Source organism: Gambusia affinis, linkage group LG13 (genome assembly GCF_019740435.1).
Source record: "Gambusia affinis linkage group LG13, SWU_Gaff_1.0, whole genome shotgun sequence".
Lineage (NCBI taxonomy): Eukaryota > Metazoa > Chordata > Actinopteri > Cyprinodontiformes > Poeciliidae > Gambusia > Gambusia affinis.
Window position 1 is genome coordinate 7,561,762 of NC_057880.1, and position 20,109 is coordinate 7,581,870.

General features: G+C 38.1%; 1 protein-coding gene across 1 annotated transcript in view; it reads left to right on the forward strand.

The window, feature by feature from the left end:
• srbd1 (S1 RNA binding domain 1) overlaps window positions 1–20,109 on the forward strand; it is a 56,773-nt gene that overhangs the window by 13,284 nt on the left and 23,380 nt on the right. The window contains exons 10-16 of the mRNA XM_044135572.1: window positions 3,446–3,549; window positions 3,861–3,968; window positions 4,415–4,572; window positions 5,356–5,446; window positions 5,599–5,706; window positions 16,190–16,281; window positions 19,802–19,884. Coding sequence (XP_043991507.1) covers window positions 3,446–3,549; window positions 3,861–3,968; window positions 4,415–4,572; window positions 5,356–5,446; window positions 5,599–5,706; window positions 16,190–16,281; window positions 19,802–19,884 — 744 coding nt within the window. The remainder of the gene's footprint in view (window positions 1–3,445; window positions 3,550–3,860; window positions 3,969–4,414; window positions 4,573–5,355; window positions 5,447–5,598; window positions 5,707–16,189; window positions 16,282–19,801; window positions 19,885–20,109) is intronic.

A 20,109-nucleotide genomic window follows, 5' to 3' on the forward strand; every position in this document is an offset into this window, starting at 1 on the left:
TTTTAAATTAAATTTTTTAATTTAAAACATCTTTTGCATGAAATAGCAAAGCCCTGACAAATTGATCTTTTTGACTCAAATGTCGAGATTATAAAAAAAGCAAAAATCTAAATATTTGAGTCTGGAGAAGTACGGAATATTGAAATGGAAATAGTTTGGGAAACATTGATGACGGTGCCAAGCGTAACAAAATTCAGCAGACAGCTTGATTCCACTCTAATAAACCACATTTCCTCTGTGCCAGCAAGGTCGGGAAAAGTGCAAATTCTCTGTGAATGTTTGTCAGCGTGGATGCATCTGTTTGTTCTTGATATGGCGGATGGATGGATGTGTTGATGACAGTATACCTCTACAAACCAGATGAGCAAGAGGAGGAGACAGATAGGGGATAGTTGTTGGCTGACTGCCCTTACTTTGGCGCTGAGGAAAGGATTAAGGAAAGCAACAGAGGAAAGATTGTCTTTCTGGTCTTGTCAGGATTTGGCCAGCACTTGGCTACCTGTCACTGCTTGGCATGTTTAATACATAAACATATTTACACTCTGCTTCACATCCCTGTTTTGTATCACGCCATCTCTCACCAGCGACCAAACTCTGATAGAAACTGAGAGATTCATAGAGGAACACTAGCTGTGACCTATCCTAAGTAAAAAAAAAAAAAAAAAAAAAAAAAAAGCACAGGATGGCATTTCTTTAGTCAGGCCATCACATTTAGAGTCTAACAATAACATAGATAGATTGCTTAAGGGATTTATTTTTTCTTAAGTTAGAAGGTTTTAAGAAGTTGCTTCATAAGATAAGTGAGGAAAGCTTCTGTTTTTCATTTTAATATTCATTTTTTAAGAACTGAACTAGTTATTATAGGAGCATTTTAAAGAATATAGTACAGATTGTTTTTATTTATTAATTTCAATCTTTATGGTATTTACTTTTAAGTATAGGTTCTATTTTGATTGTTGGTTATTTTACAATGTAACAAATACATTTTAGCTGGATGAACAGTGTTAACCTGGATCTTAGCCTATCATTCTTGACAGCCATGTAAAGACAGTACAACAGGTGTCCTTGTAAAATGCCTTAAAAAAAAATCCTAATAAAAAAATCTAACTTTTGTTTTGAGGACATTTTTTTCTAGAAAAAAAACTAGTAAAAACCTCACTGCCATACCCATTGCTCTCCCATCGGGCCACAAAATCTTTGCCAGCAATAAAATGTCTGAAATATTCTTCTTGCTCCAACTTTAATTGCTCTATATTTGGAAGTGCCTTTTGCTAAAACTATAAGGATTGAGCAGAACTGCATTTGTCCAGGCTGATCAGGAGTGTTTGTTGCCAAAAAATACATTGTATCCCCTTCTCATATTATTAAATATTTGGTATTCATTTCAGTGGAAGATATGTCAGAGAAAAATAACACTCTTGCAACACTTTACTATACCATTGACTGTAGCATACATAATAATTGCATCACAAAAATATATATATAAATCTTTTGAACATGTCAAAAATTGCACTGCATTTGTATAACAGTTCACACACAACGTGTATCACACATGTATGCTACTGCAACAAAATCAATGCAACCCAATAATAACATTACATAATCCGATGCTATGGTACCAGATATTGGGAGCTTGAAACTATAATTAAAACTTGTGGCTTCACTTGCTGTCTGATTTATTTGGCCTGGCATTATCTGAGCATTATGCATTATGGTATAAATGAGTTACAAAAAATAACTGAACCATTAGAATAAAAGTTTTGCAATGCAGTTTTAAATTCACTAGTTTTGTTACAGTTGTGGGTTGTCGGAGATGTGTTTTGCTTGCATTCCTTGACAATATGTTAAACCTCAGAGGTTTGATGAAGATAGTTTCAGAAATCTCACCACAAGTTGTTGAGGAAGCCTCGGGCTGAAACATGCCACCAGGAGAGGAATCTTAACTTTCATCGTTATTCAAGCGATCTTTGCTGATTTAATCCTGGCTCCAACCATTAGCTGTGTTTTAAATTTTTGCCCGTGTGTGTCCGCGTGCGCACGCCTGTGTGTGTTGCATATGGGTGCGCTGCATGCACCCAACAGTGCTGCTGAGTGGTAATGGTTGTGGCACGATGGGTGGGGGGGGGGGAGGCCTTGCGGTCTCAAAGCTGATGGTGGCATAGTGGTGGCATTTGTCAGCTCGCTTCTTCCGCTTGGGCTCCAGATTGACGTCTTGCTTCTTGGCCCTGTTCTGTGGCAGGCTAAAGGTTCCCAACGGAAAAGGTCAGACACTTACTGCTGTTTGCTTAACAGCATGTAACAGTTCCTCTCAGGGGGGAACCAGCACACAACACAGCAGGCCCGACCACGGGACACACTCCTAGGCTTCTAAGTTTTTATGGAGATGTGAGGGAGCTAAGGAATTTTCTTAGATGATTTATTTTAGAATGATTATTGCACACTCTTAATTTTGTAGAAGTTATCATTTGAAAATGAGATGAAGGAAATTAGTATTTTACATGGTGTACATTTGAACTACAACCATAAAATAAGTGTCCTCAAAAAGATATATATATATCTAGATATATCTATATCTAGATATATATCTATCTTTTGTTTTTAGAGGTAGATCTGTTTATATAATGCTTTGAAACATTTTTCCTCCTTAGAGATTTTGTTAGTTTTTGCTTTCTTCAGACTTTAATATTTTTTTTAGGTCAAACTGAAGTTGGAGCTTTCTCTCTCAGTATTTTCTGGCAGATTGCAATTATAGCATGTTTTTGGGACCTTGAAAAAGCAAAAAAAGCAAAGCAGCAACAGGAAATCATTATACCATCGTCATGTTTGACTGTCTGTATCATTTTGTCATTCTGTATTGCTTTGTTCCCTTTAAGACCGTCGTAAAGGGAAGTACACCTTTCGAAAACTTCCACTTTTGTCTCCTCAATCCACATATTATCTTCCTATAAGCTGTTGAGATAATAAAGACATTTGTGAGATGTGCCTTTGTATATTTTTTTGGTCATCAGTCTTTTTCTTCCTAAACAATTTTTGGCCACTTTTCTTGTTGTTGAATCCTGATCACTGACAAATTGTTGATACACTGGCCACTCTTGAGAAGGTTCATATTCTTCCATTTTTTAGTTTTGGTACCTTTTCAGACTAATTGATGTCATTTCTCAAATGTAAGGTCAGGTGTGCTTGTGTTGCTTTTTGAAATATTTTAGCTGATCTCTGCATGGGTTCTAATTAATACATTTATTGATTGTACAGCTAAGGTTTTAATCAGAACAAAACTAAACGGAGAGAGGAGCTCAAACACAAGATGTGTGTTTGAGCAGTTGTCAATGTATTGTAGGTTAAAACATGGGGCTTTCTGAAGGCTGTGACTTTCATGATCACAAGGCGGGACATATATCTGTGTGGAGATGTGGGTGTTTTCACTCAGAACTGTGTTTGTGTTCAGACACTGGCGATTAACCGAGGCGAGAGTCTGAAGATTCTGACAGTGAAGGTGAACATTCCTGACAGAGTGAAGAGTGACTTTACTCGATGGTGCATCAACAACAGGTCAGAAACACAATAATACAGAGAAAACTTTGCTCACACAGACAGGCCTGTCTGCAGTGGTTATATAAGGTTGCAATAAAGATGTCAGGAGGAGGCTGCTTTACTCTCCTTCACGATACCACAGAGTATGACAAACTGCTGTATCAGTAGAAATATGCAGAAAAGTAACAGAATAGTGTTTTGAATTACGAATGGGCATCAAAACTAAATATATTTCATGTTTCTTGGTGCAAAATCAGATTTTAAAATGTGTTTTCGTCTAAATAGCTTTAAATGGACCAAAACACTTTTGTTACTTTGTTTTATTGCAGGTGGAGGCCAAAGACATTCGCAAGAGAAGAACTTCATGCAATCATAAGAAATGCAGTAGAAGACTCGTATAAAAGGCTTATTTTGCCTTTCCTCACTCGAAGCTACAGGTATGTTTCTTAACATCAGTTATTGTCTGTATAAAATATTTTTTTCTATTAAAAAGATTCTAAATTATGTGAAAATCGGTGTACTTATTATGCAATTTATTAAACTTAAGCCAAGTTGAACATTTCAACAAGATTTCTCTGTAGATGACAGCAAAATTATTTAAATAGGATTCTTGGTATGAGTGGAAAATGCATCAACAGGCACTATTTAAATTTACAATAACATTCTGAAAGGTTGTGAACTAATTAAGTGGTTTCATTCTTTTTGCACATTTTTAATGCTTGCCCTTACTTCTTCCCCTTTAAAAAACTTATTTTTGTACTTTTTACCCTTAAAATACAACAAAAAATTACATATTCATCTCCTTTGTACATCACATTTTTGTTATATCTTTACTTTGCCATTTTCTAGTTTGATTTTCTCTCTTGTTTATCCCGCTCCTTAGGACTAAGCTAACAAGTGCAGCAGAAAAGGAATCGATCGCCATGTTTGTGCGAAACCTCCGTCAGCGCCTGTTGGTCTGTCCAGTCAGGGGAAATGTCATAATGGGGGTGGACCCTGGCTTCAGACATGGCTGCAAACTGGCTATCCTCTCTCCTACTAGTAAGTGTTCGCTCTAGACATTGCAAATCCCATATTTATTTTTCTATCAAGAAACATTTGGGAACTGGTGTTCATAGAAATAATTGATCTCAGGTTGTAAACATTACAGTTCCATCAGGTATTGAACAGAGAGTACATTTGTGTTTTAATTACGCAATGATGGAATAAACTCTCAGAACATTTCAGCACACAATCTTAGGAAAGCATCTGTAACAACATTTCTTATTAGAGCTTGTGAAAAGAAACAGAATCATTTTAGATTTGGTCCTTAGTAGAACAAATCTAATAAGTTTGAGCAGCAAATTAACAGCAGAAAAAATTCTCTCATTGTTTTATGTCATATCTGTTTCTGTATAACTCCATGTCATTCTCACACTTGCCTTGTTCATTATCTTATCGCTAATCTAGATTTGAAATAGTGCTAAAAATATTCCTTCAGTATTTGGTTTGAATCATCTTTGACGCCTGCTATGTTCTAAAACTACACCTTGTTGGCGCTAAATCCCTTACAACCCAAGATGTTTGTTTTTGGTAATAGATAGCAGTTTACTTGACCTTACTGAGTGCATAAAATGTCGCATGCTAATGTGCTTCTCTCAGAGTGTGTGGCTTCACACTGTGCAGAGTGTGTTGGGGTGGCTGCTGTTAGATTGTTGCATTATTTAATTTGAGCATGTAGTTGTAGCATCATTTCATAGTATCCAGTAAAAAGACAATAAAATAAATTCTGTTGTTTATTATTCATCAACTATTCTGGGTTTTTGTCTATCTTTCTGTTCTAAGGTCAGATTCTCCATACTGATGTTGTGTTCCTGCACAATTCAGGACAGCAGAAAGAAGCAGAGAAATTGCGCCACCTCATGACCACATACAGGTATTACTCCTAAGTCAAATGTAGAATTATATTTCAGGCATGAACTAAACTGGATATGATGTTGCTCACAAGAAAACAGTCTAATCAACAGTATTATTTTGACAGATTATTTTCTTGTCCTCTTACCTTTTTTTCTCCGTTTCATCAAACAGCTGCACCAAAGTCGTCATTGGCAACGGTACTGCTTGCCGAGAAACCGAGTCCTTCTTTGCTGATCTGATCTCCAGACGTTATTTTCACCCATTGGACGTGTCTTACTGGTAAGGTCTTAATTCAGTACATACTAATTACACATAAAGCTTGATATAAATACTGTGCTGTAAATATAATGTCATAATCTATAAAATCTGACTCTACAGTGTTTTCCCAGTATTTGCAAAATTGAAATGTAAAATGTGACTTTTCCACAAAAAAACACCCTAATAGTTTCTTTCTCTCTTGTTACTATTTTGCAACTTAATTACCACAAAGTGAAGCCAATCAAACTTATTGGCATAGATATGAATAAATTGTAGTTTTAATGCACTGCTTCTAAAATCAGTTTCACTCTTATGCATTATTATATACTATTGTGAAACACACTGCACTGCATGAATTGCAGCGTATGTGAACCACCCATTTATTTTCTGACATTCATATGTTTGAACTTTAAACACCAGCCGTTCACTGAAGTTGTAAAGAATTAATTCTGGTGCTCAAAAAGTTGGACCATTGCAAACATCCACATTAGGAACGTATTGGTTATATAAGTTAGGATGACATATGGCAAATTGATCTAATTTAGAAAGCAAATAAATTTGAGAGAAAAAATGCATGGTTGAAACAGAGCAAGAAGGGACGTGAAGTGCATGCAAGCCATCAGAAACATGTGGGGGAAGCAGAAAAGCTGGATGAGATGGAGGGAGACAAATTGGAATGTGTCCTCAAGTGAATACCTATTAAAGCCATCTGGAGTTTGTTTCACTTCAGTCCAATTAAACAGACGTTTTGTGGTCCAGGTCTCGTCTGTAACTAAATCCAGTCCAAGCTTCATAATACAACTGCATAGAAGGCCTGTCCAAGCATAATAACCACTGCGCGCCGTTTGCACCATCTCCTTTACTCACTGCAGAGTTCCATGTGTGTTTGTTGACTTGAGGTTAGCAGGGGGACCGCAGACTAAATTCATTCTGAGCACTTTTTGAATGTTTGCAAGAGTTTCTCTCCTGTATTTTTTAAGTTCTTTCATGTAAAAACACTCTAGAGGTCACACTGTCGGTGCAAAAGTGAATTTCATTTTTTTTCTAACATGAAATGTTCCTGTCTAAAAGCAGAAGCAAAGTGGAGCATTTGCCAAGTTAAAATACATTTTATTATTTTTCCATAGTTCATATTTCCTGTTGCATCTTTTTAAAGTAATTTGTAGCTCTCTTCAATACCTTCAGATGATTTAAATATCTTAATTTTTTCAGATCTTTCTTATGTACTGTTTGGGATTCATGATTTTTACAAGACAAGATAAAGTCCTATAAAGACTGAAACACAATTTTAGTAATAAATTCATGTGAAAACAATTCTTTACACTTTACTATAGCTTGGTTTATGGGTGAAGGAACTACCAAACTGTACGTAGACATTATAAGAACATTGTTAAAATATTATTTTATTCAGATATTAGTCTGCAGTTGTACCTTTTAAACTTTTTTAGCCTCAAGAAAAGAAAAAAAGAGAGAAAAAATAACTTTAAATTTAACATATCTGTGTATTACTCCAAACATTGTAGGCTGTATCTTAGTTTTTATAGTATTTTGGTATCTTTTAAAAATGCAATGAAAATTAATTATTAGGAGTGCTTGACAGAAATGTGTTTATTACACAAACATCTCCATGTAGCTCCAGGAATACAGGAGACTGGTCAGGTGTAAAGTTATGGAAAGATTAAAAGCAGAATTAAGTTATACAGCAACAACTCAAACTTTGAGACTTTCACACAGCACATTTTCTTCTGAAAATAGAAAGTTTGGCATATCTGAGAATTAACTAAATTAAACTAAAATTAAACTTTTTATGTGCCTAATGCTGGTAGAGATTTCAGAAAATGAACACCGCACATCCCACTTGTCTCATCCCACTATGAAACAAGGTTGCACCTGCTTCAGTGAATGCTAAACATTACAGATCATTTCTCTCAGTGTCAACATCACTGTTAACATCAGTGGCTTTCTTTAGTTGCTTTTTAAAGAGAGCAACAGAATGTATCGCCATTGCAACATCCGTGTGTGCAATATTCAAATCATAAAGGATTGTTAGGAGTGCAATAGTTGTTTGCTCACAATGTATTCTGCAGTTAATTAAGCCTCATTCTGCTACTCATTCCTCCTTCTCTGTCAGCCTTGACTGCAGTAGTTCATTAAAGCCCTCAACCTCATTTACGCCGTCTGCTTCCTGTCTCCCCGTGAGCCTCCATTGTCTCTCCTCCCCCACCCGTCTCTGTCTCCCAACGCCCGTCTCTCTCTTTCTGTCTTTTTGCCTCAATGCACAGCTGAAATGACAGCCAGCAACGGTGGCCTGTAGGACGTCCGTCCTTGTAATTTGTGTGTGTTTAAGTGTGCTGGGGTTGGGCACCTATGTATAAAACTGTGTTTTTTGTTCATGTTACCTAAGTTTGGGTTAGTACTTTAGTAAGATCTGTGGACTATAACAGAGGCTCATTCATATCTATAGTGACTTTTTTTTTTTTAGAATATCACCAAAGTGTCTAGGAACCTTTTACAAGTAATCTATTGCTTTTTATTTCCCCAAAGTATAAATATTGTATTTATTTCTAGTAGCTACTCTTCAAAATAGGAAATACAAGAGAATGTATCAGATGGCTCTTCACTGTGGGTCAGGTTCTTCTGGGGGTTTCCGCCTACTAAAGGAGAGTTTTTCTTTCTGCTGATGCTACAATCCTGCTGAGTTTGAGGCAATGTAATTGACTGTCCACTGTTGCTACGTGGTCATTCATTGTTTTTGTAAAGTGCCTTGAGATGACGTTTGTTGTGAAATGACTCCATATGAACTTAATTGCATAGTGCCAGTAAATTTTGTGTGATATATAAAATCTGGTGCAGTTGTTAATTCCCTTTATCTCCCTGTGAAATCAGGCCTAACTCCAAGAATCTCCTCCTCCCCCCAAAAAAGCTAAAATATATTGACAATAAACAGAAATGTTGATTTTTGCCTTCTGTCTAAATGATGTGTAAATGTGGTGAAAAGTGAAAGATGATGAGATGTTTGCACAAAATCTTCAACTCAAGTCAAAATGTAGTTAAAACGTTGTCTAAATACAGTTTTTGGTGTGTTTTTCAAGGCCAAATAGAGATGACGAACATCAGACATAACCTACTACTTTTAAAAGAAAATCCAGAAACATCCATTATTTCAAGGGCTAAACTCAACAACTCTCTTCTCTGACATTGCTTGTTTAATATTAACCGTAGTTTTTAAAAATTATTTTATTGTGATTAGTGTATGTATGTGAGGTGTCAGAGACCAGTCCAAGTTACTGCGGTTAGAGGCTTAGCTAAATAACTGTCCTTTCCATTGCTAACACACAGAGACAGTGACAATAAGTCCTTGGCTGTCTTGCCCTCTGGCTTACTTCTGTTGGGATGAGATCATTATTACTGGCTAGCTGATGGACCTGGAGGACAGCGGTAAGGAGACTGGATTCATGACTTTATGTGGGTTTGGGTATGTGTATCCCCTGTCATGTCCTGTGTCCAGGCATGCTCCCAGGGGCCAAGTTCAGAGTCTGATGAACATACAGTGGCAGGACCAGTGATGATTGAGTGAGATCCAGGCTCTCAGTACCCCTAGAAAGGTTTGAAGGTTGGCTAGATGGAGGGACAGATGGATTTAGAGGCAGGGAAAGGGCTCAGCCTTGCTACGAGGAACATCTTTATTTCAAAAGGAAAATGAACCCATGGGTGAGTGATAATGAAAGGTTATGTCTTTGACTTTTGAATAGACACTGCAGTATTTGGGCTGAAGTGTTTCATCTCTCTCTCTCTAGCTGTCTATCCATCCATCCCTCTTTTTAGAAGAGCAAGTACAACTCAAACATTTTGAATATCAATAACAAGTTCAACATGTTTGACATTCATTTCAAAAAGTGAAACTCGCACATTACAAAGATTCATTACTAAGAGAAAAAGAGAATATTTTAAACAGAAATGTCAGTCTTGGTTGGGGCTATGTTACACGTATTAGTACATCAGTGAGCATAGAGGTGATCAGCTATGGTGTAACAGAATCCAAGGTTGCTTTGATAGCTGCCTTCAGGTCATCTGCATTATTGGGTCTGACCAATTTGCTAACCAATCAAGAACAGTACCACCATGGTCATTGAACCAGCATCCCTCCTTTGGCAGTGTGGGCTGATGCTAAGCCCTGCTGGAAAAGAAAATCAGCATCTCCATACAGCTTGTCAGTAGATGTCTGTGCTGTGATTGTAGATTTCAGAAAACACATCAGATCAGCATCGGCAGATGACATGAAATCCCAAACTTCACTGACAGCAGAAACTTCACACTGGACGTCAAACAACATGAACTCCACTCTTCCTCCAGATTCTTGGACCCTTAATTACCAAATGAAATACAAGCTCGACTGTGATCACTCCACATACTAAAGCTGCAGACTCAACAATGTCCTGTTTGCTTTGTTCTGTTATGCTCTAGAACATCTAAGAGACATTTCAGTAATGTTGAACCCACAAGCGTGTGAAATATAGTTATTATATGACTTGTGAGTACAAGATATGTTACAGCTCAAATATTTTTAATGTTTCGGTTGGTCTGAACTTGTCATGATTTAGGGGGTGGGCTGTCTGGCACCATTCCTGGCATTTGTAAGTGGTGGCCGGTGAATATCTGCCAGTCTTCGTCTTATCACCCACGGCTCTCCCTCTTCCGTTACCCAACTGAACTGGTGGCCAGCCCTTGTCTGTTCTTCTTATTTTTCACCCATTACCTTCCCCCAGGGTTACGGTGTTCACTGCAGTGGTCTTGCATTTGACAAACATGTGACGAGTCTCCATGAAACACAATGTGTGTATATTTGTCATATTTTAAGGGGGGGTCAGGCGTACATTTGTATGTTTCTGTGCGTGGCCGAAGCACAGGGTTTTCTTGCTAACAGATTGACATGAGTGTCTGTGAGGCTTTGCTCTTTTCAGACATGTCTCACCCTGGCAGCTGGAGTTTATATTTGTGTGTGGGCATGTGTGTGTGTGTGTGTGTGTGTGTGTGTGTGTGAGCATGCTTGCCTTCTAGCTCCTCCATGGAGACTGACGGCCCCTGACACCTGCCATTTGGACGCTTTTCTCTGTGAAAAATGTCATCGTCTTTAGACCCGACGTGAATGTATGTGTATGTGTGTGAATAAGGGAGAGAGATATGGCACATCCCTCAATTTTACTCCCTGGGGTCAAGCTTTGCAGCTGACTGAACAATGGATCCAAGCTGTTTGAGCTGCCAGGACAGACACAGTTGGCGACTGCGTGTGTGTGTGTGTGTGTGAGAGAGAGTTTTATTTTTCTTAATTTTAGTGTTTTGGATAAATTATTTTTTAATTAATTTTATCTCTCTTAAACGAGTGGAATTAAGCCACACAAGAACCTTGAACTCACACAGGTTGGTTGAAATCACTAGTTTATTAAATGTTTATACCATAGCTTTTTTGTCTGCAATGTAGTTTAGCTCTTTAGGCAGTCTTCTCTATAATTTATTTTTCTTTCAAATTGGCTGTATTTATTAACAAAGAATTTAAAAAGATGACTAAAACCATTTGCTACTTTTCTGCAACAACTTAATATTTCCCAAACAATAACACATAATATTTTACCTTCCATGGGAATGTTCTTGGGCTGCACAGTGGCGCAGTTGGTAGAGCTGTTGCCTTGCAGCAAGAACATCCTGGGTTCGATTCCCGGCCCGGGGTCTTTCTGCATGGAGTTTGCATGTTCTCCCTGTGCATGGTGGGTTCTCTCCGGGTTCTCCGGTTCCTCCCACAGTCCAAAAACATGACTGTCAGGTTAATTGGTCTCTCTAAATTCTCCCTATGTGTGAGTGTGTGTGTGCATGGTTGTTTGTCCTGTATGTCTCTGTGTTGCCCTGCGGCAGACTGGCGACCTGTCCAGGGTGAACCCAGCCTCTCGCCTGGAACCTAGCTGGAGATAGGAACCAGCAACCCTCCTGACCCCATTAGGGAACAAGGGTGAACACAAAATGTTTGGTTGGTTAGTTAGTTGGTTGGTTGGTTGGTTGGGAATGTTCTTTCAGGTTTTTGCAAAAGCGGTAGACCTTATTTGAAACCATTTTTAAAAAATTAAAATAAAAAGTTTGTCTCAGTTGCTTGTTTACACACATAGCAAGTGAGCCAATCACATGGCAGCAGTCTAGTATGTTCAAGGCTCTAGATGACAGAGGCTGAGTTTAAACCAAGACTCAGATGAAGGAAAAGAGCTAATTTTAGTGAAGTCAAAGTAGCTGGATTGAGTTTTACGTATGTATTTGTTTGCACAACTCCCCGATTTACAGACAATGTTTGGAAACAAGAGGAAAATATCCAGTGAGTGGAAGTTGTAAGGACAAAAATGCCTCAATGACATCAGAAGAGGAGGATAGACAGAGTAGTCTGAGATGATTAAAAGGTAACTAATGCTCTAATAGCCACTCATTATCATCAAGGCGTACAGAATCGTAAGTACAAATGTCAAATCTTGAAGGAAATGTGCTGCTTCACTGCATTTCAGTTGTGACATTTAGATAGTAAAGTCAGAATGTGGTGTAAACAACATGAAATCATGGATTCAGGGATCAGTGTTTCAAAATCTGGTGTGTGGCGTCACAGTGTGGGAAACCAGTTGGTAACCCTTTAAACCCTGCAGACTGGCCAGCTCTTGTTGCTGACCTTATCCATGCCTTTATGACTACAGGGTAAATTGACTTCCGTTATTTAGCACTTTTCTAGTCATACTGAAAAATCAAAACCCTTTACACTAGAGCTGCATTTACATAGTTGCAGCCTAACGGATGGATTTGAGTTTTGTGACGACAAGGTGCATTATGTCTACCTTCTGTTAGAGGTAGACGTTAGAAGACTGATAGACTATGGGGATGACTGTGGCTCAGAAGAAGAGTAGCTGACAACTAAAAGCTGTGCTTCTCATTCTACTTGTAGGAACCACCAGCAAACCTCCAACCAGGAAGTAAAGTTTTCTAAATGAATGGTCAAAGAAAAACGGGCAACCTGGCAATGGCAGGACAGAAATGCTTTGGCAAAAATATTTCCATCTTCTCATTCAGTTCTTTCTACCCTGGTACATACTGTCCATCTAAACAAGGGCTTTTAAACCAACTTCAGTCCTCAAGAGCAATGATATAGCTGAATCCCCTTTTCTGTATACCATCAAATTCAACAAGGACCTGCTCTAGCGCCATGTTGGACTAGAAATTCATTTGTAAGTTGCATGATTGTGTTTCTAGAGGTTAACTGTTGAGGCCCTCTATTGTTACGCAAAGAAAACATTTGATAGATATGTAATTCCCTTACTTTAGTTCCCCAATTGACACTGTATGAAATAGGGAATATATAATATGAGGAATGCTCTTAACTGTTCATAGGGGTCTAAAGGCTCCCACATACATCATCCGAAGTGCTGAAATCGGCTCTCATTGATGTAGATGCGTTACAAAAATCGCATCATTCTGTTTGCAGAGTGGCATCCACCTGCTGAACTTAACACCAGGCCCAGGTCAAACTATTTCAACAAGGATTTGTGCAAAGTTTGTCACCATGTTTAATGCAGAAATGTGCTCAGACAGTATTAATATTTCGCTTTAACTAGTCCACTTCCTCTATATGGTTTTGTTTCTGCAGAAGACCTGAATAATTAGGAATTAAGTACATTTCTGCAGTTTTTCCACAAAATAAGTACTACAAAAAAAAGGAAAAACTGGAAAAATAATTGCACCACAGTGGAGGCTGTCTGTAGAGAAGTGTGGCGCTTTCTCTCCGACTGTTTCCTAAATGCAGAGCAGAGGATACAGGTAGGAGTGTGGGGCCCCCAGTGGGTTGGGGTGTGACGTATGTTGAAGTGAGAGGGGTGACTCCCCAGGTGGTCTGTGCTGTTGGATGAAATTTGGGTCCATAGGTGTGTCCACAACCATGTGACTGCACTTCAACTTTTCCATAGTTGCATGGTTAAACTCACAAAACCCAGTCAGTATTAACTATGTGGTCTGTGTTAAGACTAATGGCTATGACTTGAAAGATGAAATATAACTTTCTTCTACGTTTTTGGGTTCATTAGTGATATAATCGCCCTATTTTTGATTCGTTAAAGGTGTTCTGAATTTACACCCATGCTGAGTGGGCCCAAAGGCTCTTTAATGAGATATCAAAATGTGTATCCATCTCCTTCACTATTGCCTTTCTTCAGGGGCGGCAAAGGGGGCAATCATTATGTGTCTGTGTTTGAGTATCAAGCTCAAGGGTGTGTCTCAAATTCACCCAGCAAGGGGAAGGAGAAAGGGCAACCCGCTTGTGACTTTGCCCTAGGAAGGAACGGCGCTGAGGGCGGACATGTGTTTGTGTGTGTTCGTCCAATTAAGAGAGCAAGCATAAGCGCGAATAAATGATAACCCTAAATGGCCAGAAGTCATCGCTTTGCACCAGGAGGCAGGCTGTGTCTTTGTATCTGTCCACACATCGGCCATCCAACCACTGTCGACCTTCTGCTGTCTGCCAGGGTGATGCCCTCGCCATGGCGACAGTCATGGACGCTGTGGCAGAGAGGGCTCAGAGCTGTATCTATGACACTGCTGTTACTGAGATGCCCCGGCAGCTGCATTAATTAATACAGAGGTGATGGGGCTCCTTGGATAGCCTTCTTTTTTTCTTCAACCATTCAGTAGTATGTGTTTTTTGTTTTTTTTCATCATTTATTCTTCCAGCTTTTGTTTTCATTTTTACCACCCAACACTGCCTTTGTCAAACAGTACATTTATTAGTACCAACACCTGAAATTGGATTCCTAAGCAATGGGGGAAAAAACTGAAATAAATTTAAAAAACAGTTGTCCTTTCTTGAGTGTGATTTGTTTTTTTGTGCAGTATAAACGTGAAGCAAGACGTGCCATGTTAATGACCAGCATCCCTTTGACCTCCTTGAAGGTCATGTGCCAATGCTTGTTAGCAGCGTCATCATGGCGATATGTCAGCTGTCAGCACAATGGACTGGAAGCTGACCAACAGAACGGGGGGGGGGGGGGTGGCATCGGAAGAACATGATGAGATTAATAGAGAAGAGGAAGGAAAGGAGGCATTGGAGAACAAGTTCATTTAAATATGAGTCTCATCAGAAGGCCTCTGTCACGACTAATTAACAACATACTCATGGTGGGCAAGGTTGTTGTGGCACAATCTAAGCCTCTGGTACAGGTTGTGTGTGTGAATGCTGGACAGGGCTGGACTCTCGGACATGAACGAGGCGTTATTGACCCTGTCGTCGTGTCGCTTAGCCCCGAGGAAGATCCCTCGTTTCTCCTCTCATCTGAAAGGGGCGGCACAAAATAATATGACAAGATCTGCTGAGTAGCACTGAGTAGAACCGTATCAGTGGCTTTGTTGTACCACCGCCCTTCCTGATCGGTGATCAAGGATAAACAGCCTTCTTCATTGTGAATATGTTTAAACAGAGACTAGTATTAGTCATGTGTGTGCACAAGAATCTATGTTTTTAAGCAAATCTTTGCAACTTCTTTTAATATGTATTTTATCATGTTTACAAAAATGCATTCAGCTGTGCATTTTTTACTCTGTTCAAAATTATTCTTCTCAATAATTTGGAAAGATCTGCTACCTTAATCTAAATCAATATTTTTTTAAGTCGTTTTAAAGCACCACTGCCATGACTATGACACGTTTTATGAAAGGCAAAAAAACTACCTGTAAAAAAACAACCAAGCAAGATTCACCAAGAGCAGTACCTGGCAGTGAGCTCTAGATGGCAGTAGTGTCACATATATGGCTACAGTGTGGCACTATAGGCCTTTTTATTAAAACATCAGCCATGTCAGAAGAAAGAGAGATTTATTCTCTAACCATTTAAGTATGTAATGTGAGTGATTTATACTTACTTCAAGAGTGACCCATTCTGTGAGTAGATTATGTCAATCAGCCATCTGAGTCCCCAAATTACCTGTTCTGACCTTATTAAGTATACCGTACATAGTTACATAGCCCAGTAATTTATATATTTTAGGCACATGTTTTTTTTTTCCATGCTGCTGAGTTTTAAAAGGATTAAAAGCATTTGAAAGACTGTAATTTTGTTGTTAACTTTGAGACTACTTGTCACTTTGCTATTTAGGGCATAATGTCAGTCCTGAGCATAAAAGGCCTACTTAAGTCAGATGTGGAACCAGTTTGATAAGTTGTCAAGTGCAAAGTGCAAAGCAGTAGCAATTTTCTTCTACATGTGCCAGCATTGTGCCTGTGAAACAGAAATACCTGCCTGCATTTTTGTGTGTGCGTGGACGTGTGCGTGTGTGCGTGTGCGTGTGAACTCATCACCTCTTAACTTAATCACTTCATCCTCCCCCTCACCTTTACGGGCTAACCAGTTTTTTATTTCCTGTTGCCATGTTATTCTCATCCACCATCTCACTCTCATTTTTTTCTTACTTAGTATTTTTTTTCTAAATCCTGTAAACAGCATAACCAATGAGGCCGGGGCATCCATCTACAGTGTGAGTCCTGAGGCGGTCAAAGAGATGCCAGACTTGGATCCAAACCTTCGGAGTGCAGGTAGGATTGCCTTAATTTTAAAACTACTCTCTAATTCTGGTAAGACTCAGATTTTCCACAATTGCTAGTTTTATAATCAATGTTGTGTTTTGAAATGTATTTGTTATTGTTTTAAATGATTAAGCTTAATTTTTACAATTTTTTTTATCATAAAGAACATGTAGAAGAAATATGTCAATGAGTTATATTTTAATAGGATCTGTGTATAATGTATAATACCCCTTCATTTTTCATGTGCAAATGAAAGGGTACCGGGTGGCTCAGTTGGTAGAGCAAAGAGGCCTCAACACAGATGTCCTGGGTTTGATACCCAGTCTTGACCATTTACTTTCCTGTCGAATTATTATTCAATAATGGCTACCAGTGCCAAACAAATCTTAAAAAAAAAAGAAAAACACTAAACAGGGTCCCTATAAAGGGCTGAACACTTTAAAAAGTTAAAAAACCTATGGTAAAGCAGTGTTTGTGTGTCCCAAGCCCCTATTTACATTCGAGATGCTTCAAATTATTCATAATGTTCAACAAAAAACACTGCAATATATTAAAAGACTGCAGATTATTGGCAAAATGAAAACACCATGTAAATCTCTTAGGTAGCTTTTTAAAATTTGTTATCTAAAACAACGGAAGGAAGTGTGAAGTTGTTTTTAAAAGTTTTTAACCACTCCCCAGCCCCACCCAAACTTTTTGAGTCCCTTACATCCAGGCATCATCTTCATGTCACATTGCAGTGCAACAAACATAGGCTGCCGTGAAAAAATAAGATTGTGTAACAAATTTCGGCTAAATTTTTAGAAATCTGAAGGTAGTCTTTCCTCTAAAAGTGGACTAATACTGAGACTTTTTGACTCTTGGAAGAAGACAAAAAGAAAGGTTCATATTTTTAAAAATACATATATTGTTCTATAATCTGTAGTAATTATGTTGCAGTTTGAGCCAGTTTGTAATCAAAGTTGATCAAGTACCACTTTACTAAAGTTTTGCAACTTTGAATGTTCACTCTTTTTTAACTATCTGCAAAGCAGCCATACAATAATAATAATAATTTGCCATATAATAATATTCTTATTCACTTTAAATTGAATGAGACCAATGCTTTTATCTGAAACCAAACAAACACTAAAAAAGATGTAAAAAAAAAAAAACAAAACCAAAAAAAAAAAAACACTGAATTTGCACTCACTGCCACCTGCAAAGTTAGTTAATGAATAAAACAATGACTCAAAATGCTGATTGGCTGTCAGTGAGCGTGTCAATGACATGCTCAGTCTTTCGAATTGGATATTTAGTAATAATTTACTGTGGTCAGATTTATTCTTAATACCTCAAAATTTTGCTTGTGAAACGAACCAGCAAAACAGAAAGAAATAACATATATTCTCCACCACTCTGAATATAAACCTGTCTTTATTCTATTTTTAAAGATAACCACACAATGTTTCTTCTTCAAACACACATGAACACACAATACACCCAAAACACAATAACCTTCACTGTTGAAATTTTGGCCTTATCTATCTGTACTTCTCTGAAGCTTGACTCCTCTCTGCAGAGACAGAAAGCTCATCAGCTCCTGCTATATTACTATACCATAATACCGTAAAGTCTAGAAAAGCACATCACATTAAATTACCTACTATAAACATATTAAAACATCTCTTTTGAGTCTGGATGTGGATCTGGATCTGGATCTATGTACAAAGTAACGTAGGAAATATTGCAACTCCCAAAATATTTAGCAAACCAAACCGATTATTAATGTTGACATTATAGCAAATTAAATTGTATCGTAGCCTAATAAAACTCCCCATGCATCATCACCACACCATCCTCAGTCATTACACCGGATGTTCTGTCCATGTTCAGTTGTTGGTATTGTGGTTTTCAGCATATGAAAGATTAATAAAATGAACACTGTCATATCAAAAGAAAAAAAAAAAACTTTGCGTTTCGGAGAACAAATGTTTCCAGCAGACTTCCTCTTTAACAAGCATAAATCAAGCCACATTATTTCTTACTAAGTTTCTGTGGTCGGCTGCACTTAGACCCACATTTATTTTCTTGACAAAAGTCAGATGATGGTTTGAAATTGACGGGTTGATCCATTTCATTTTTCAATGCCGTTTTAAAGCAGCTGCCTTTAACTTAGTTGTTAGAGGTGGCCTCGCCGTCTTCTTTTGCTCTTCCTGCTCTCCAAGTCATTTTTTGTTGTAGTTCATGACACATAAAACATGCTGTACACCATGAAAAACTCAAATAATTTCAGTTTGACAGAAAGAAGAAGAAGAAGAAAAAAAAAGCTGCAACGCACCACCCAGCATCGTTTTCTCCATGAAAAACCAAGCGGGCGTCTCTCTCTTTCCAGGCCTCAATGTGCCTGATGAGGCTTGTCATCTTGCTGTACTTTGGCTCATAAACTTTTAATAAATGTCGGGGAGTTTCACCGCTCTCCGTTTCCAAATCAACTCCTCACAGAGGGTGAAATGGGCGGAGAGTCGGGGAAACAGGATAGATGGAAAGTGTGTTTGGAGGGTTCTGCTGGTGCACTGAGCAAGGTTAGGGTTGAAACTTCATCCCTGTCTAAATATTATCTCAGGCAGCAGCCTCCTGCCGCAGCCAGAAGAGAGAGAAGAGCCATTGATTCCAGATATACTCCCTCCACTGCATCTCATCCTCCTCTTGCTCTTTATCTTTTCCGCCTCCGAGTTATGAATCGGACACATCTCACGCCAACCTCGGAAAATTCAAACATGTACTTTAGTGCCTGCATTTAAAAAACGTTTTGAAAAGGGAACTAAAGACAGGACAAACTGAATCGTGTAATTTAGATAGAATACATTGCATTTTAAATTCCATATCTGCTTCTTTACTTTTGTTCATTTACAAGTTGAAACTTCTGTTTTAAATTATTTAGTTTCAGTGTAATGTTTTAAATAATTTATTTAAAAATAAAATAATTCTTTCTCACTAAAGAATATAAAATGGTACACATTAGCAACATTTTTATGAATTAAGCCCATAACATGTCTGCAACTGATCTAATGGTTATTCTCATTTTTGCCATTTTTCCCCCCTCATTTCTTTGCATTGACTGCATAATCATTTAATTTAGCGGTTGCAAGATGATGCTAAAAGCTACTTTGGTTGATGCAGACTGTAGATGTTTGTGTGCTACATTTCATTATGAGCCTGCAAGCGCTGGATAATACAAATTAGTGGTTTAAGGGTTCATGACTTCGCCGTCCATCAGGATGCTAAATGACGAGTGCAGGGGCTCATCCTAAACGGCAGCTTTAATTATTATTATTGGGGGCGGAGGACTCTCAATTAGGTTGGGCCTGCCTTGGGGGAATCTCTCTATCATGCGGATGATTAGCATATTCATTCATTATGAATAATGTGGTTTTGCATATTTAGCAATTAAGTCGTGTTGCAAGTTTATACAAAACACAAATGTGACATTCTCATGAGAAATATGACGTCCTAATGTGTCTTTGGGTGCGCACACTTTGTATTTTAGTGTCTATTGGAAGACGTGTCCAAGATCCACTGGCTGAACTCGTGAAGATTGATCCAAAACACATTGGCATTGGAACGTATCAGGTGAGCCTTATATTTTATTTCATTTTGTATATAAAAAAAAAGAACTCAAACAAGGCCTTCATTTTGTTTTTTTGCTAATTTAATACCTATCAGCATCTCTTTGTTTATATAAATCTATGCTTTATATAAACAGTTTGTCAAAAAGCAGGTGCATGAATTTTACGCTCAAATTAGACGTTTATTTAAATTTCTGCCAATTTTTAAAAAGCAATTTGATAAAGACTC